This window comes from Hylobates moloch, unplaced genomic scaffold (genome assembly GCF_009828535.3).
Source record: "Hylobates moloch isolate HMO894 unplaced genomic scaffold, HMol_V3 SCAFFOLD_8, whole genome shotgun sequence".
In the NCBI taxonomy this organism is placed as follows: Eukaryota; Metazoa; Chordata; class Mammalia; order Primates; family Hylobatidae; genus Hylobates; species Hylobates moloch.
Window position 1 is genome coordinate 112,270,649 of NW_026652283.1, and position 18,498 is coordinate 112,289,146.

The 18,498-nt window shown below is 35.5% G+C and overlaps 1 protein-coding gene across 3 annotated transcripts in view; it reads right to left on the minus strand.

Moving 5' to 3' along the window:
• Positions 1-18,498, minus strand: part of VPS37A (VPS37A subunit of ESCRT-I) — a 50,500-nt gene that overhangs the window by 9,540 nt on the left and 22,462 nt on the right. For all 3 annotated transcript variants that reach the window (XM_032162403.2, XM_032162405.2, XM_058443313.1), the window contains 7 exons: positions 18,319-18,419; positions 11,251-11,476; positions 9,743-9,813; positions 6,027-6,154; positions 5,885-5,943; positions 5,448-5,516; positions 1,281-1,424 (listed from right to left, as the gene is read on the minus strand). In XM_032162403.2, the coding sequence (XP_032018294.1) occupies positions 1,281-1,424; positions 5,448-5,516; positions 5,885-5,943; positions 6,027-6,154; positions 9,743-9,813; positions 11,251-11,476; positions 18,319-18,419 (798 nt within the window). The remainder of the gene's footprint in view (positions 1-1,280; positions 1,425-5,447; positions 5,517-5,884; positions 5,944-6,026; positions 6,155-9,742; positions 9,814-11,250; positions 11,477-18,318; positions 18,420-18,498) is intronic.

Consider the following 18,498-nt stretch of genomic DNA (forward strand, 5'->3'; position numbering starts at 1 on the left):
TTGCTTGGAAGACAGCCTTCGCCTGCAAGCTTCTACAATGTAAAAAACACTGATCCTTTATATCAATTATTTAACTTTAAATATCTGTGTTTAAAAAATATAGAAGTAAATTCTGCTACTGTTAACCAGGAAGATTAACAGATACAAGCTTCAAGGCACAGTTATATAGCATTAAAGAATAATGGACCAGAAATCAATGCCTTACTAACACTATAACCATAAGTAAGTCACTAACATCTCTGAACTTCAATTTCCTCTCATGAAAAATAGGAATGATAAAATCCACCCCATCTGCCTTAACAGGAGTGTCTGTGTGTGTGTCTCACAGATGTTTCATAAAGTTTACTAACAAAAGATTATTTTTAAAATGTGATTATTTCAGACAAATTAGGTAAATATTTTGGACTGTATTAAAAGGCAAGACACTATTAAGCAGACTTCTTTGGATTTTTCTTTAAATACAACAGAAATATCGGAACAGAACAGAAACTGTTTCTCCATTTTTAAAAATGTATTTTATAATCCCTGTAGATTATTCTTTCAACAAGTGGTAAAACAACTCATTGAGCAGTATATTTCAACTATTAGGACTAGATTTACCAGCTGTGTTACAGAATGATACAGATACTACCATTTCTGAAACAACTATTTGATTTACCTGCTTGTATACTCAGAAAAAGCAAGTCTAAATTGATAGGAGGATGCTGCTATTATTCTCAAGAGGCTTTTCAGTTTCCTCTCACAGCACTCAAAACTCCAGTTCAGTAATGTGCTAATGTTTTTCACTCAGGAGTATGCTAAAGTAATTTGATATTATGTTGTCAAAAAAAAAAATTTTTTTTTTTTCCAGATCAGCACCAAGTTTATTAGTAATGTCTGCTCAGAAGAGCCCCCTTCTGACCAGGACTGTTCCTCTGATATACCAGACAGGAAGTAGCCACACGCACAGGCCCTCACTCTCATTTATATCTCAAGTCACATCAAAAGGACATCTTAGAGCAATAGCAGTTGCCCCCCTGGGGTTCCCTGGGAATAGCTAAGGTGTGTGGCTGTCCAGAGTCCTATGACAGACCTTCAAAGTTTTAAGTTCCAGGAACCTGGTTTTTGCCCAAGTCCACACCCAAGGAACAGAAACCTTCCTTTCAGATAAATACTATATTGTACAAAAAATGGGGGATGATATCATAACAGAGAAATAGCTAAGACCCAGTGCTTCTCCTCCTCTATAAAAATACCAAACTTTATCCAATACTTGTCCTCAACTGACGAGTATTACATACTGTTCTCTTTTCCATGAAGCTACTGAGAAAATCATCTATTTCCATCTTTCCCTCCAAGAAGTCTTCTGCAATATTATCAGATTCTTCCTCAGCTTCGTGTGCAGCTACTTTCAATCTTGCCTGTAGGGCACTTGCACTACAGCTCTGAAAAAGAAAATCAGGCACTACTTTAATTTATGATACTCACAAGAACTCCTCACAGGGAAAGGAAGTAAGGTAGTGGTATGGAGAGGCAATTTATTATATGCCCTACATAGCCTCTTTTTGAGAAAATCTGCTGTCTTATAATGCCCCACCCAGGTCCTTAGCTTTTGGATAGGGGTAGATAGCTAACTCAAGAGAAACTAATCTATTGGCTGCAAACTATTAAATGAGAGAAACTGGGAAAATCATTGTCCTCTCCTAAGGATTTACAAATTAAATCACTGTGGTAGATATATGCTAAAGAGACTCTCCACTAATGACCTCACCTCCTAGTATTCCTGCCCTTGCATAATCCCACCCTTGAGTGTGGGCTGAACCTGATGACTCATTTCAATAGAATAAGGCAAATATGATGGGATTAAATTTCACTAAAGCAGTGAAACACTGGTAAACAGAAAACTCTAAGATACTGCTATAAGAAATTGAAGACATAAATTACTGGAAGACATCCCGTGTTTATGGGTTGAAAGATTTAATATTCTTAAGAAGACATTACTAATCAAAGCAACCTGCAGACTCAATGCCAATTCCTATCAAAATCTCAATGGCATTTTTTGCAAAAATAGAAAAACCCATCCTAGAATTAATACGGAATCTCAAGAGACCCCAAATAGCCAAAGCAATCTTAAACAAAGATGATTAATATTTCCTGATTTCAAGTTACTACAAAGTTAACAGTAATCAAAACTGTGGTACTGGCATAAAAACATAAAGAACAATGGAACAGAACAGACAGCCCAGAAATAAACCCTCACATATATGGCTAAATGATTTTCAACCAGGGGGCCCAGTCCAGTTAATGGGGAAAGGAGTCTTTTCAACAAATGGTGCGGAAAAAACTGCATTATCGACAGGCAAAGGAACAAAGTTGGACCCTTACCTGACTTAAACACAAAAATTGATTCCAAATGGATCAAAGACCTAAATCTAGGCACTGAAACAATTTTTTAATAATAGCTATCCTGCTCGACGTGGTGGCTCATGCCTGTAATCCCAGCACTATGGAAGGCTGAGGCAGGCAGATGGCTTGAGCCTGGGAGTTCATGACCAGGCTGGGCAACATAGCGAGACCCCGTCTCTACAAAAAATATAAAAATTAGCCAGGTGTGGTGGCACACACCTGTAGCCTTGGCTACTTGGGAGGCTGAGTTGGGAGGATCGCTTGAGCCTGGGAGGTCAAGGCTGCAGTAAGCTGTAACTGTGGCACTGCCCTCCAGCCTGGGTGACCGAGTAAGAAAAAAAAAATAATGGCCATCCTAATGCACGTGGGATAGTATCTCTTTGTGACACATCATACACAAAAATGAACTGTAAAGCACCATTTTCTTATTGCCCTTGCCAAAACTGGTTATCTATCTTTACAAGTATGGCTCACGTGGATGTTTTATTTGGCTTTTAAAAAAATTATAGTAAAGCTGAACATATTTTCAAAAGTGTCCAGTTACTTATTCATTAAATATTTATCGAGTACCTATTATGTGCCAACCACTGGACCAGGTATTAGGTATACAGTAGAAATGAAACAGAACAGATTCTTCCATCACGGAACCAACAGTCTACTGAAGTAGTTTCCATATGTTAGAGCGTGGAAGACTCATCATCCCCAGAAAATTTTGACTGAGAACATCTAGAAAGAAGCCTAGGAATCACTGTTTTGTGTGTGTGTGTGTCTTTTTTTTAAGTGTTTGAAGAATCACTTCCAGCAATTCCTATATGAATGTTTAAGGATGAGAATAACTGTTAAAGCAGAATCTTTAATGGACATTTATATTTCTCCTTTTGTCAGTTTCCTGTTGTTTCCTTTTCTAATAGACCATTGGCATTAGTATTTGTTGTACAGGCTAACAATATCTGTACCCTTTTTTTAACCTCACTTCTGATTTCCTGATTTTTTAATATATCCGAGTTTTCAGTCTGTATCGGTAAATATGTCGAGTTTTTCCTTTACGCTCATATCTGTTTTATTATGCTCAGAAAGGCTTTTCCCACCATAATCTCAAAGAAAAAATCCTAGAAGCTAGTTGACGTTTTATGGTTTCCACTGAAGCAGTTTATCTGTAATACCTTTCTGTGTATTGTACGATACCATGATCTAACCTTTTTCTAAATGGATACTAAATAACCAATTTTATAATTTATTGAATCCTCAATTTTTTCCAACTGATTATTCACATACACGAGTCTATTTTTGAACTGCATAGTCTGTTCCATAGAAATAATTTTCTCTTCCTATAAAACTACTATACTGTTTTAAATAATGAAGATTTACAGTGTATACTGATACTGGGAAAGGGAGTTTTTTTCATTTTTTCTTTTTGTTCAAGCTCTTCCTGATTACTTTTACCGATCTGAAAAATAAAGTTTCAGATGAACTTTAGAATGAATCTCTTAAGATGAAAAAAATACTCTTGGCATTTTGATAAGAACTGTATTCAATTTCTAAGTTATTTTGGGGAGAATGAAATCTTTTTAATACTGGATCTTTCATTCAATGAATATTCTATGCTGCTCTAAATAGTCTTAGAAAATAGAAAACTCAACTCTTCTTTTATGGCATTCAATAAAGTTTCCTAACTTACTTCATTGGGTTTACTTCTAAGTACTTTACAATTTTGTTCCTATGGTAAATAAGTTGTTTTCTGTACTTCATTTTGCAGTAGTAATTGCTGGAGCAAACGAGAAAAAATTTCTCAGTTCTCTAGAATTTTTCATTGTTTATTTTTGGTAAACAACTGTTTCATTTCTTCTTTTTATGTTATACCACTTTTTTTGGTCTTGTTGCAGTACTCAAAACCTCCCAAGCAACGTTAAACAGCAGTGATCATGAGGCATTACTCTCTTATTCCTAACATTAATGGGATCCTAGAAATGTGTAGTCATTAAGTGTGAGGTTTACTGCTGGTTTCTAGTATTCCTCTTCAAATAAGAAATTTCTATTTTTAGTTTACCAAGAGTTTGTATGAAGAATGATGTTGAGTACTATGAAAGCTTCTTCAACATTTACTAAGGTCCAGTGTATATCTAACAGTACTTCAGTTGAATCTCACAGATTTTCTGTGAAGGAGGACTGCTTAGGTTAGACTCCTAAATAATGTTTCTACTTGTATGACCTCAAGGAATTTATTTAATCTCCCTGTGCCTCAGTTTCCCTATCTGTAAAATGTAAAATGGGAAAAAGTAACAATACTTATTTCATAGGATTTGGTGTAATAACGGGTCAATATATGTAAATAGCTTCATGTGGTGCAAGACATATTAATTGCTCAATGTTAGCTATTATTTCTTTATTCTGACAAATGACCATATTATCTGAAATTCATTATAAATTTATATTCTCCTTTACCATCTTTTTTGCTGTTATTGGTTTATATCTATTTTATGTTTTATTTCATTGACTTTACCCAAAGTTCCTAATTTTACAGGAAATAGAATATTAACTATGAGGTTGTTATTGGTATGATACAAAGATTATCTCCTCTGTTTCCTTTTCATTTTTAAAGATTCCTCTTTTTCAGAAATATAGGTTGAATTTTATAAAATTATTTTGATTTTCACATAACTGGATTTCTAGCATAAAACTTATTTGTAACAGATAATACTATATATTTTTCATATATTATTCTTTTTAACTTGCGAACTTGTCATTTAAGGTATTTGTAGATAAGCTTACAAGTGAGTCAAAAGTTTTTGTTGTTGTTGCTAGGTTTCACTACAAGGGTTACAATGGTTTCATAACTTACCCAGAAAAGTTATGTGTCAGGGCCTGTCATAATTTTCTGTTTTGGAAACAAATACGCTCTTATATGAGCACAAATCATGTATGATGCCTCATCACTGAGAGGTGTTCATCCACGTTTAAAGGTATCGTGTCTTATAAAGGTCAGAGACCTCATAAATGGTTTCTGATGATAATGAAAGAAAGATCAGGACTCATGGCAACGGGAAAAAACAAAATAGTCTTACCTCACTAAGTTCATGCTGCCTTTGCATCTTCTTTTCGAAAGTAGACTTCATCTGTGTAAGTAATTCATACTAAAAGAGAAAATGAAAATGATGTTTTTTGTTTTTTTGAGACGGAGTCTCGCTCTGTCGCCCAGGCTGGAGTGCAGTGGCGCAATCTCGGCTCACTGCAAGCTCGGCCTCCTGGGTTCACGCCATTCTCCTGCCTCAGCCTCTCCGAGTAGCTGGGACTACAGGCGCCCGCCACCACGCCTGGCTAATTTTTTGTATTTTTTAGTAGAGATGGGGTTTCACCGTGGTCTCGATCTCCTGACCTCGTGATCCGCCCGCCTCGGCCTCCCAAAGTGCTGGGATTACAAGCATGAGCCACTGCGCCCGGCCACGATGTTTTATTCTATTTTTAAATTATATAAATGTCTTCAAAATGATCACTAACTCACCTTATCTAAAACAGTTTGCCTTTTGGCTTCCAAGCTGGGCTCCAAAAGGAGATTTTTTCCTGTAAGATAAATCTCTAGTTTACTTCTAGGTAAAGATCAGATTTTTTTCAGGAAATTTGAGCTCAGGAGAGGGAAAACATACTTGCTAGTTCCTCAATACTTTTTACTAAGCCATCTTTGTCGGTAATAATTTGTTTTAGTTGAGGCAAAGTCAGAAACTGTTCTAGTAATACCTCCTCTTGTTCATTCATATCTGTGAGTTGTGACACACTAGAAACACAAAAGAAAAAATGTTAACAAATATCAGACATCAAGTTTTTTTCCATGACAACTATTTACAATTTTTCAACTTTATTTAGTTGATAGGGTTCTAAATAATTTTTACATATACACCTAAGGCTGCCAATTTTAACCTTAAAAACATATAAAACATCAACCACAATGGAACATACAGCAGTCTGTAATATATTCTCGACAGAATCTGTAAAAGTAAATTCTGGTCCAATGGATATATCGATATATCTACTTTCTTTAAAAATCACAACTGTGGAGAAGTGTTCACAGTTATACAGTGACCTGAAATTAAAAATAAAGTCAACTTAAATCAGGTAAAGAACAATGTATGAAACTAAGGAGCTTATTCAGCTTAGGTTTCTTAAAATAGGACAGCAGTAATACAGTTAGGTATTTTTTTCTTGTTCTTAATTTTGTTTAACTTAATTGTTTGAGAATATCACTTATTTCTTAAATTTCCCTGATGGGAAGACTTACTGATATGTAAAATTTAAGCTGTTTATTTCTTCCAAGCATAATGTTGAACATACTAGTACTACAGTAAATTCAGACAAGTACAAGTTCACAGACAAGCTAGCATTAGAAGAATTTCTTCCTAGTCATTTCATTGTATGTACTCATGAGAGGGAAACAGAACTGAAAAGAGGCCAGAGTAGTTACCGTAACATTTTGGCTTGTGAAAAACTTTTATGGGAAACTGTTGTCTCTAGTCAGCTTTAGATCAGGTCAGTGCATGATTCCAAGGATGTGTTGGCCAAAATGTAGCCAGTAAAATCTCCCAAGACTCTACAAGATAAACAGTCTCTGCTAGTGTATAATGTCAGTTACTGTAGGACCAGTAAGACAGGGTGCATAAGCAGTCACAATAACTCCGTTTTAACCTCTGTGCCTATTTAGCTTACAGATGTGTGGCTGTCACAGTAAATGTTATAGATATGTTTATGTGTGTTTATATATACGTGTGTACGGATATTCATAAAAGATTTAAAGAAAAGAAATAATGGAGGGCGAAACCAAAAACAAAAATGGGTATCTGTAAGGTGAAATAAATAGGTGGAGCAGATATGGATGGAAGCAAAACTTTTCTGAACGTATCTTAGTTTTGACTATGGAGCCATATAAAAACTTTGGGTAATTTAAAAATAAAGAAGAAAAGAAAAAGCAGTCTTTAAAATTCAGAGAAAATGGACTGCTTTGAAAATAAATAAACCTGTATATTCTAAGTTATATCAACACCCAGAGAAAAATTATTTGAAGAGATTAAAAAAACACAACAGTATATTCTGGCATGTCATATCCTAAAGACAATAGAACTGTAAAAAAACAAAAACAAAAATTTAACCTGCATTCAATAATCTTAGTAACAATACTGGTATTGTTATTTTGGAAAAGAACAATTGCCCTTCAGAGAAATGGCTGACTCTAGGTCTGGGAGAAGAAATGTTCATGATGAGCCCACAGCATCTTCACTTTGCCAAAAACGATATAGAAGGCAACTTGAGTTTCTCATCCATCAGAGCAACTTGTGGAGATGGATAGTGCAGCAACTCATTACTGTGAAAGTTGATAACATAAGGGGAAAAATTTAAGCATTTTTCTTGGTCCTGTATGAAGTGTATTTCAGTATAACTAAATATGTGGTTAAGTCAAGTTCTTCATAGAGTAATTCTGGTTAATAAATTCTGGTGGTAATGATAAAATCATTAAATCATATTTACAACCCTTACTATATGAATGATGGTCAAGGATTTCAGTGCTTTAACCTGATATAATCTTAATGTCACTAAAAAAAGGACAACCAGACCTCACTGCTGCCTCATGGGATGTAAAAGGAAGCATGCACTAATTATGACATAAGTATTGGCAAAAGAATTGAACCTTGTCTGCTTCTAGTCACCAGCAGCATAAACTATGGGAAACAGAGAAACATCTTCAATGGTACCACAAGGAGGCACTAAGGAGAAAACAGGATATGGAAAATTTATAGGACAAATAACCAATTTAATAAACACACACTATGTCTAATGTATACGTATGCATGTATGTACATGTATTTATTCCCATATTTGTGTACATGTATATGAGCATATGTAAATACATATATGTATATGTCTAAGTGTGTGTGTGTGTGTGTGTGTGTGTGTGTGTATATATATATATATATATATAAAAGAGAAAAGTTGGGGAGAAATGGTTCATTATTAAAAGGAACTTAAAAGATCCACTATCCAGATGCAATAGGTGGAACTTGTTTTGAATCCTGATTTAAACAAACTACCAATAAAAATGTTAATTATTAAGACACTGGAGAAATAAGGTAATATTAAAGAATTACCATTAATTGTGTTGGGTATGATGATGATGGTGACTGGGGTTATGGTTAATAAAAAAAGGAAAGAAAATCCTTACCTGGTAGAAAAATTTACTGAAGAATTGATGGGTTAAAAAGGATGTATTATCTGGGATATGCTTTAAAATAACAGTGACTCATACCTACAGCCCTCCAAGAAAGCTGGATAGAAGAGGCATGAAGCACGGTAAACAAAAGGGTTCACAGCTGTTGTTGCCACATGATGGATATGTGGCAGCTCATTATACTAGTTTCTTCACCTTTTCTGTATTTTTGATGTTTTCATAACAATTATTTTAAAAAAATTTAAAGCAAAAAAGATAATCTTATTAAATGAGAACTCCTACTTTATGGGGTTATTGTGAGCACTACAATACATATTAACCTTTAACATGCATGCAGTATATTGTAAATATTCATTATTATTACAGAAGACAATAAATCACTATTTCCTTAAAATGACTGTAAAACACTGGTGCAAATAAATTTAAACTCTTTTTAAACTATAGGATTTCTCATGGGTACCTGGCTGTACATCTTTGATGAGATATATCCTAAAGACAAAAAGAACTGCAAAAAAAGAAAAAGTTTAACTGCATTCAGTAGTCTTATTAGTAATAAGAGCCTTATGAGTATCATGAACTCTCAGTGGAGGTATAAAGGGTGCAATGCTTCCCAAACCTGAATGGCGAAAAACCATTTTCTTCATGAAGCATTTCAGAGAAGCAAAGTTCCATGAAAAATGGCACTTTAAATTTGATTATAAACTTTTCTGCTATAAATTTGAAAAAAAGTTTGGCTCTGTAAAAACACGTAATACTTTATAACTTTATTTCTCTATATGTAAAGCTTATCTACTAAGGGAAAATGGAAGATCTAAAATAGGCCAAGATATATTTTGAAACTGTCAGGAATAATGTATTCAAAAATATTTTTCAAAAAATGCAGGCCACATAAGAGAAAGGATTTTGTTATCTTGGTAACTATTATATCATTATAAAAATCCCATAAAAATCCCTGAGTATGTACCAGTCACTCAATAAATATAACCTATAGGACCTAAATCTGATTTTTAAATCCCACTAAGGCAACTACAATACTGTTTAGGAATAGTGAAGATTTTAAATTTTAATTTATATGGATATGAAATAAGGATCTGGTTTATGCTTACAAATAAAATAGACAATGTGACCAACTTTACTCTCTGGGTTTACCTTAGTTCTGAGAGTTCTGGAAATGCATCAGGGACATCTGGCATCTTGTAACCAAAACCATTTTGGCTTGTCTAAAGAAAAGTTTTAAATGATATTAAATTTCAGCCATTTTTTTTTGACTGCTCTCAATTACTAATAAACGTAATCTTTAATGTACTATATCCCATAACTGTTTGCAATATATTTTCATCTTCTACATCTCACACTGCCTTAGTCTCCCCCTTCTTCCTTCAGTCTATCTTTTTTTCAGTGTCGTATACATAGGATTACTTTTTTTTGGTGAGGGCCATTTGAGTACCTGTGTTAGGTAGATAACTGGTAGTTCTCTTTCTTATCTAAGTATATGGCTGTAGATTTCATTGGTATATATGAATATGTTTCTCTCAAGTGAAAGGCATTAAATATAGAAAAGCAATAATTTAGCAAGTCCGGATAGTTACATGCCTCAGTCATATGAGAGGGGAGGGTGGATGAGCAACCGAGTAGCCACTGTTTGAATATATATGACTTTTTATCCTTGAGGACCCTTGAAAAGTCCTCTTGTAATTTTGTTCATACTACTAATTGTAATTTGTTCATAACACTCATTAACACAATAAATGAAAGGTTTTGGAAAAACCAACTCCACTTAGGTCTGTATATTCTAAATGATTATAAACTCTGAAATTGGGAATGTTGGATATAGTATGGTTTTATACTTGAGTAATGCTATGGGTGATATTCACTGAGGGTTGTAAATGAAAGGGTTTATACCCCTTTAAATGTTTTATGCCCAAAGTATTACTCTCTCCCTCAGTAACATCCCACATAGCAACAGTTACCAGCTTAATAACATAAGTTTTTAAACCAATGGAACACTTGAAGCCCTCAGCGTATGTTAGCAGACCCATCATAATGTGACACCTGCTGCTCCCAGATGATCATTCTTCTGCCTTTGCCCACACGCTATATGGCAGCCAGAGAGATCTACTATAGGCAGCTTCACAAAAATGCCATCCGGTTTATACCTCAATGCCTTTGACAATGTTACTGCCTCTCAAGGAATGCCTTATGTATCCCCTTGTTATTCTGGCAAATTAATAATGATCTTTCAAAATCTGGCCTCCAGCATAAATGCATGCATTTGTTTAGCTGCCTCATTTTTAATGAGTACCCACTATATTTATCAGTACATTTGAGGCACTAAGAAAGTGGTGAAAAAAACCAGAATCACATTTTTTATAAAGGCAACCTACTAATTCTACCTTGGTCCCTAGGAGCACTGACCATTCCCCTAACTGTCTCTCTACCAAAACTCTAGCTGTCTCTTCTACTACACTAGAATTAGAAGCTCCATATTTAAAATTATTTGTTGGTTACATCTCTGTTACTTGAATTGAAAAATGTGATTTAATCTTTTCAGATTTTGTGTCTAACTTATTGTCTGGCACACAGAGGCATGTAATAAATGTGTGTTGATTGAATGAATGTTTCAGTGTCACAAAATATAGATAACTGACGATACCAACCGATATTGAAGCATCCATTGTGGGAATGGGTAATGGCAGATTTGAAAGGACACCAAATGAAGGAGCAGCAGGCTTGGCTGTGCTATGACTTGTTGTTGAAGAAGAAACAGTGTCAGCAACAGATAAAGAAGTGATACTCCTGTTTGCTTCTTGTGGAGGATATGGAGGAAGAAACGGAAAACCCTGAGAAGTATAAGGAGGCATCCCACTTGGGTTACTGTATAGACTGAAGAGAAAAAGAGATCATTACATTAGATTTTTATGGATAAAACATGTCAAATTATTTCTAAATTGTTCTAAATAACAAAGGTCAAGTAATATATAGATGAAATCTTATAATGGCAGGTGATATTTATTAAATTATATAATGCAATTAAATATTATATAAAGTGATAAAATATGACCCCCTCTCCAAAAAAAAGAATTGTAGAACTGTGGTTTCTACAAAACTGATGATGAGTGCTTTAGAAAGCATGCAATTCAACTGGACAGAGTAGAAGTGGATAGACTGGCCATTTATGAGTTTTCAGCATTCCACTGGTATCAATCAGTATCTCCATAGAGGGAATGGAGAGCAATATTTAATCCAGGACATTTATTCAAGTAGAGGCTAACAGCTTTCTCTGTATTTGTCAAAATCTGACTCAAAAGTCAAGACTGCTTTTCTAGAAAATTTTAAAGTAAAATTAAGTATGCAGATGAGCTTCTAAAATGTTGAAATATTAAAAACATGCATCTATAAACATGCATACATATTAGAGTCACACAGCATTATGTACTTGGGATTCAATCACAGAACAATATACTCAGTATTTATTTTTGCAAGATAACAAATATTTTACATTTAACATTTTTTTTCCCCTTAGCAAAGTTTAGAGAGAACCAGATCATAAAAGCATTAGAGTAATTCAGACCTAGATGCAGACTGAGAATCATCTAAATACAATATATGAATAATACAGTGAGTTTATATGGATCAGGCACTCTAGTGTAAAGGATAAGGGACTTACAGTTATGTTTTAAATATTAATGTAATGCTATTAAAATGCTTCCCTTTATATTGAAAAATGTTACAAAATGTATAATTTTTTATGAGAGTACTATTACTTCATTTAGAGACATAACCTGAGTTGGAAATTTTGTGGGAAGAAAACATTTTTTTTTTTGAAATGTATATGAATGACACTAAAATGTATATGGAAAAATAAGCCAGAGTAGAAAGAAAAAAAGCCCGAAAAAGGAAGGTTCAGAAATTTTAGTCCTGTCATAAAGCAAAACAAATTATAAAACCCTAATACATGCCTGTAATCCCAGCACTTTGGGAGGCCGAGGCAGGCGGATCACGAGGTCAGGAGATCGAGACCAATTTGGCTAACATGATGAAACCCTGTCTCTACTAAAAATACAAAAAAATGAGCCAGGTGTAGTGGCAGGCGCCTGTAGTCCCAGCTACTCGGGAGGCTGAGGCAGGAGAATGGCGTGAACCCGGAAGGTGGAGCTTGCAGTGAGCCGAGATTGCGCCACTGCACTCCAGCCTGGGTGATAGAGCAAGACTCCGTCTCAAAAAAAAAAAAAAAAAAAAACCCTAATAATACAACAAAATTTAAAGCATAATACTAGTGAATGGACAGGCAGATCAATAGAACTAGATACAAAATCCAGAAAAAGCTCAAACACATATAGGAATTGGGATATAATAAAGACAGAATCTCAAATAAATGAAAAATAGAACAGTCAAAAACTAGTATTGAGACATCTGGAAAAAAGAAGTTGGCGCCAGATCCTCATTTTTACAATAGTATAACAATCTAATGGATCAAAGTTTAAGTTTTTCAAAAAAACCTTAAAAGAACTAGAAGACATCATCGAAAAATTATAACCTTGGGGCAAGAAAGGACTTTCTGTGAACCCAAATTCAGAAGCTATTACATAAATAATGATAAATCTGGCCGGGCGCGGTGGCTCATGAATGTAATCCCAACACTTTGGGAGGCCAAGGTGGGCGGATCATGAGGTCAAGAGATTGAGACCATCCTGGCCAACATGGTGAAACTCCATCTCTACTAAAAATACAAAAATTAGCTGGACGTGGTGGCAAGTGCCTGTAGTCCCCGCTACACGGGAGGCTAAGGTGGAAGAATTGCTTAAACTTGGGAGGCAGAGGGTGCAGTGAGCTGAGATAGCGCCACTGCACTCCAGCCTGGCGACAGAGCAAGACTCCATCTCAAATTAAAAAAAAAAAAAAAAAAAAAAGAGAGAAAATAGTAAATCTGACAACATTAAAAAAAAATCTACATGACAAAGCCCTTTATAAGACAAATAACAAATTTGGGGGAAAACTTCTATCACAGAGAGAGGGATAATTTCTCTAATACATAAACAATTCTTACAAATTGATAAAAAGACAAAAAACCCAAGAGCAAAATAGAGACTAAGATAGTATACACAGGTTATAGAAAAGGAAAAGAAAAAATCTCTAAAGTACAAGAAAGAAATGTTCAGTTTAGCTATTACTAGTAAGACAAATACAACTAAAATTCTACTAATGTATTGTTTTTTTGCCTATCAATTGGCAAAGATCCATTTGATAACCTATTTTGGCAAAGGGTATGAGGAAATAGGGATTGTATAGGAACAGAAACTGGTACAACTACTCTGGAGGGCAATTTTGCAGTATTTGTCAAAACTACAAATGTGCATTACACTTCTAGAATTTATCCAACAAATAAGCTCACATTTGGGTAAAATATTATTTTAAAGATTATTTACTGGAGCAGCACTGACGGCAATGAAGAAGAACGGGCTTTTTAGGGAGGATTAGAAAAAATGAAAATATCTGTCAGGCTTGCTAAAAACATTATAATACATCCATAAAACAAATACTTTGTGGCCGTAAGGAATAATGAGGAAGTGCCTTAGTACTAACATGAAAAACTTTCCAAAACCATATCATTTGGTGACCCCCCAAAAAAAGCAAAGGCATAATATGCTACCATTCATATAAAAAAGGGGGAAAATACAATACTACATATATTTTCTTGTAGATGAATAAAACAGCTCAGGAATTATATATACACAAACCCAAACACATATCTTTAGATGCTAATGAGGAAAAAAATTAAGCTGCAAAGGATAAAGAAGTGACATGCAGGTTTTCACTCTATACTCCTTTATACTTTTTGAATTTTGAGACAGGTGAATATATGACCCCTACAAAAAAAGTTTTCTAATCAGCTTGTTAATTTCAAAGGACGGCTCATCTTTATCTTAAAATTACTTTTATCTAAAGGAATTAGTGATATGTATGTGAATATAACAAGCTATTCAGAAAAAATATAACCAACACAAGAGAGTATTTGTAATATCCTTGAATTTAAATCAGTAATTCTGACCCAATCTGCTTTATTTTGAACTGAGTAGCAGGTAAAACCCATAAAATAATCTAAGAAATGCATCAAATTTGATTTTTAATAATGTGTACTATATCCTGGAACTTATCTGAAATGAAAACAGGTAAACTTGTCGGCTTCTATTTTCGAATAAGGTAAATGAGTTTATATCCAACCCTATCACTACAGAAGATACAAGTATGGTTTTTGAATACACTTTTTATCTGAAAATAAGAACTCAGGACTCTAGAACATAGATAACAGGAAGAAAAAAGATGAGGGGGAGAGGGATGAGGTAACTGGAAGTGGAATGCTGCTATGACAACAACAACAACAAAAATCTAAAATGTGGGAATAGCGTTGGGACCAAGCAGAGGTATAGGCTGGAAGTCCCCTCAGAAGATTATGAAGGTCTAATGGGCCTCAAAGAGGCTGTTAGGAGGAGCCTGGTGGGCCTTTGAGCAGATGGTCACTGGAAGGAGAACTTTATAATAGTGGAAAGTTTACCAATACTGATGCATGCAATAATACGGAAAACAGAAAATGTACCTAGTGAATTGGATGATCTAGCTAAGGAGATTTCCAGGCAGTGCTGAGGGTGCCACCTGATTTCTAGCTGGCTGTAGTAAAATGTGAGAAGAGAGAGAGAAATTAAAGAACTGCTAAATATAAAAGATGAGATTTCCTGGATTTGAAAATAAATTTATCTCCCATTCCTAGCTTCGCTAAGATTCTCCAAGTAAGAAACATCTCTAAAAGCAAAGTTCAAACCCAGCATGGGCTACAAGATCCTTTGTTAACACCTCTGAAAGAGCCAAGGCAGAGCCTCAGAGAGCTGTCAAGTAAGAAAAACAGCCACTTAGGCCTTCAAAGAATCTTAAAGACATTGTCTCTCAGCAGCCTCACTGGAAGCCCAATAGCTTATTTGGCAGAGCTTAGTGGGTGTTGCTTTTAATGAACATTTATTTTAATGAAATGAATGAAAAATTGATTCATAAGAAATCATCAGCATTTTTTTTTTTTTGACACAGAGTCTTGCTCTGTCGCCCAGGATGGAGTGCAGTGGTGCGATCTTGGCTCACTACAAGCTCTGCCTCCTGGGTTCACGCCATTCTCCTGCCTCAGCCTCCCGAGTAGCTGGGACTACAGACGCCCGCCAAGATGCCCAGCTAGTTTTTTGTATTTGTAGTAGAGACGAGGTTTCACCGTGTTAGCCAAGATGGTCTCGATCTCCTGACCTCGTGATCTGCCCGCCTCGGCCTCCCAAAGTACTGGGATTACAGGCGTGAGCCACGGCGCCCGGTCAATCATAAGCATTTTAAAGGAATTGTGTCATCTTGGGTCTAAAAGGGACAGAAAGAGTACCAAATGAAAAAGAGGCTATCAGACCCTTAATTTCTATAGGCAGGAAGCAGGCTGAAAAAACTACGCACTTGGAAACAAGGGCTACATTTTACAGAAAGGAATAATGACACAGAAGGCAGAACCAAGAACCGAGAATTCCTCTATGAAGAATCATTTCCATTAACTAAGTCTCAATAAAAAAAAAAATGTGCCCAGTTGGAATTCAGTACTGCTAAGAACCAGTGGCTCCTGTGTGCTTCCTACTTTCTCTCTTTTGGAATCTATAGTGGTTACCCGAGGCTCGTTCTACCATTGTACACCGGGTGCGTGATGGGCAGCTACCTTGTCTCTTTAATTCCCTTTTCTTCAGATCAAGAGGAATTGTTCTTCAGGAACACAAATGAGAAACCTCATCTGTACTTGAATCTGATTTAGATGAAAGAACACAAGCCTGATTCTGTAATATGATGAACTCTGCAAGTTCTTGGGGAAAGGGGAGTGTGCCTATTCACATATAGGAAAGACGTGAATTCTTATGGCTAGGAGGAAGAATGTGAGATTGTATTTTCCAAAATGGCCACAACCAGATTTCCAGTTCCATATGCACTTCTTGAACTTTGCTACCCCATCGAGATATGAAGTCTACTTTCCCTCCCCTTTCAACCTGGGCGGGTCTAGGTGACTAACTTTAGAAAATGCAGCAGAAATGATGCTGAATAACATTCCAGACTAAACCAAAAAACATAACACAGCTTCCACTTGGTTGGAATGCTCTCTCTCTTGGGATCCTGACCCTCAGATCTCAACCCCTGTCACGCAGTGAGGAAGCGCAGGTCACATGGAGATGCCACGTATCGATGTATCAGTACTAAAGTCTAAGCATTAAGCCAACATTAACTGCCAGACGACACCAGCTAATGCAAAAAGTGGAGCAAAAATGAGTGATCGCCACTGGTCCCTAACCAAATGGTAGATTCTTAAAAAAAACATAAATGTTATTATTTCAACCACAAGTTTTTAGGGTAATCTGTTATTCATCTGATAGAGTTTGGATGTTTTCCCCTCTAAATCTCATAATGAATTGTAATCCCCAATGTTAGAGGTGGGGCTTGCTGGGAGGTGATGGATCATGGGGGTGTATTTCTCATGAATACTTTAATGCCATCCTCTTGGTGCTGTCCTTGCCATAGTGAGTTCTCATGAGATCCGACTGTTTAAAAGGGTGTGGTACCTCCCCGCCCCTCGCTCCTGCTATCATCGTGTAATGTGCCTGCACCCGCTTTACCTTCTACCGGGAGTACAAGCTCCTCAGATGCCAAGCAGATGACAATGCCATGCTTCCCGTATAGCCTGCAGAACCCTGAGCCAATTAAACCTCTTTTATGTATTACCCAGTCTCAGATATTCCTTTATAGCAATGCAAGAACAAGACTAAAACAGTATGCTTAGTACAAGAACACGACTTTATTCAGGAAGCTACTGGAAGGCAGTAAATCAAGAAACTAGGAAATGGCCTGAGAAAGGGAAAAACAAAATCTAAGAAATGGAGAATCCAATACAAGAAAGAGGCAAAGGGAAAATCCAAGGATGACAACAAAGGAAATTCCTGGATGAGAGTTATGCAAACGTCATAGAGAGTAACTCAGGATGGAGGCAAGAAAGAAGTGGAGCACTGAATGTGAAGGAAACAATGAAACCTAGATATTACCTTACTGGTTTGATGATGTGAAAAAAACGGTTTAAGGGATATTTTTCAGAGCTGCTAAAAGCTCTGTGGAAATTTGGTAAGATCTTAAAATTTAAGATGATGTGGAAAAGGAAGATGATCTAAAACGAAACCAAACCAACTACAAAAGGTAGGTAATTATTAATTCCAGAAAAAACTCAAAATATTACACCATAAGGGAAATGTAAACATGGTAACATACTTGGCTCAGCAATGGACAATATTTAGAGTCACAGTAATAAATACACCAAATATGGAATAACATTAAAAATCATGATATAATTTCACTGAGACAATGAGGAAAAAGGAAGTTTAGTGAGAAACAGCTGAAATCTTCATCTATTACAATAGGAGGGCAATAGATAATATCTAAAATGAAGGAATCAAGAGACAGAAGTATGCATACATTACTCAGAAAGATGTAGGTAAACATTAGAAGAAACAGGTAAAAGAGTAAAACAGTTGCCTCTGAAAGTGTGGATGTATTTGTGGGGATGTAGAAATCAGAGGACTGATTTTTAACATCATTTGAATTTTTAAACTATGTTTTGATTACTGTAATACGTTAAAATACATGCAGACTTTTTTATTTATTAGAAATATACTTACTAAGGAAATGCTGTTGAAGTAGGGGCTAAAACTGGAGGATTCTTCCAAAACTCATCCAACAGACTCTGAATAATTTTTCCAAGATCTGAGTGCATTGTAAACTGAAATTAACAATACATGATGCTTAAAATCACTTTCAGAAAAAGATTATAAAGTCTCATTAGGATAATGTCACTCTAA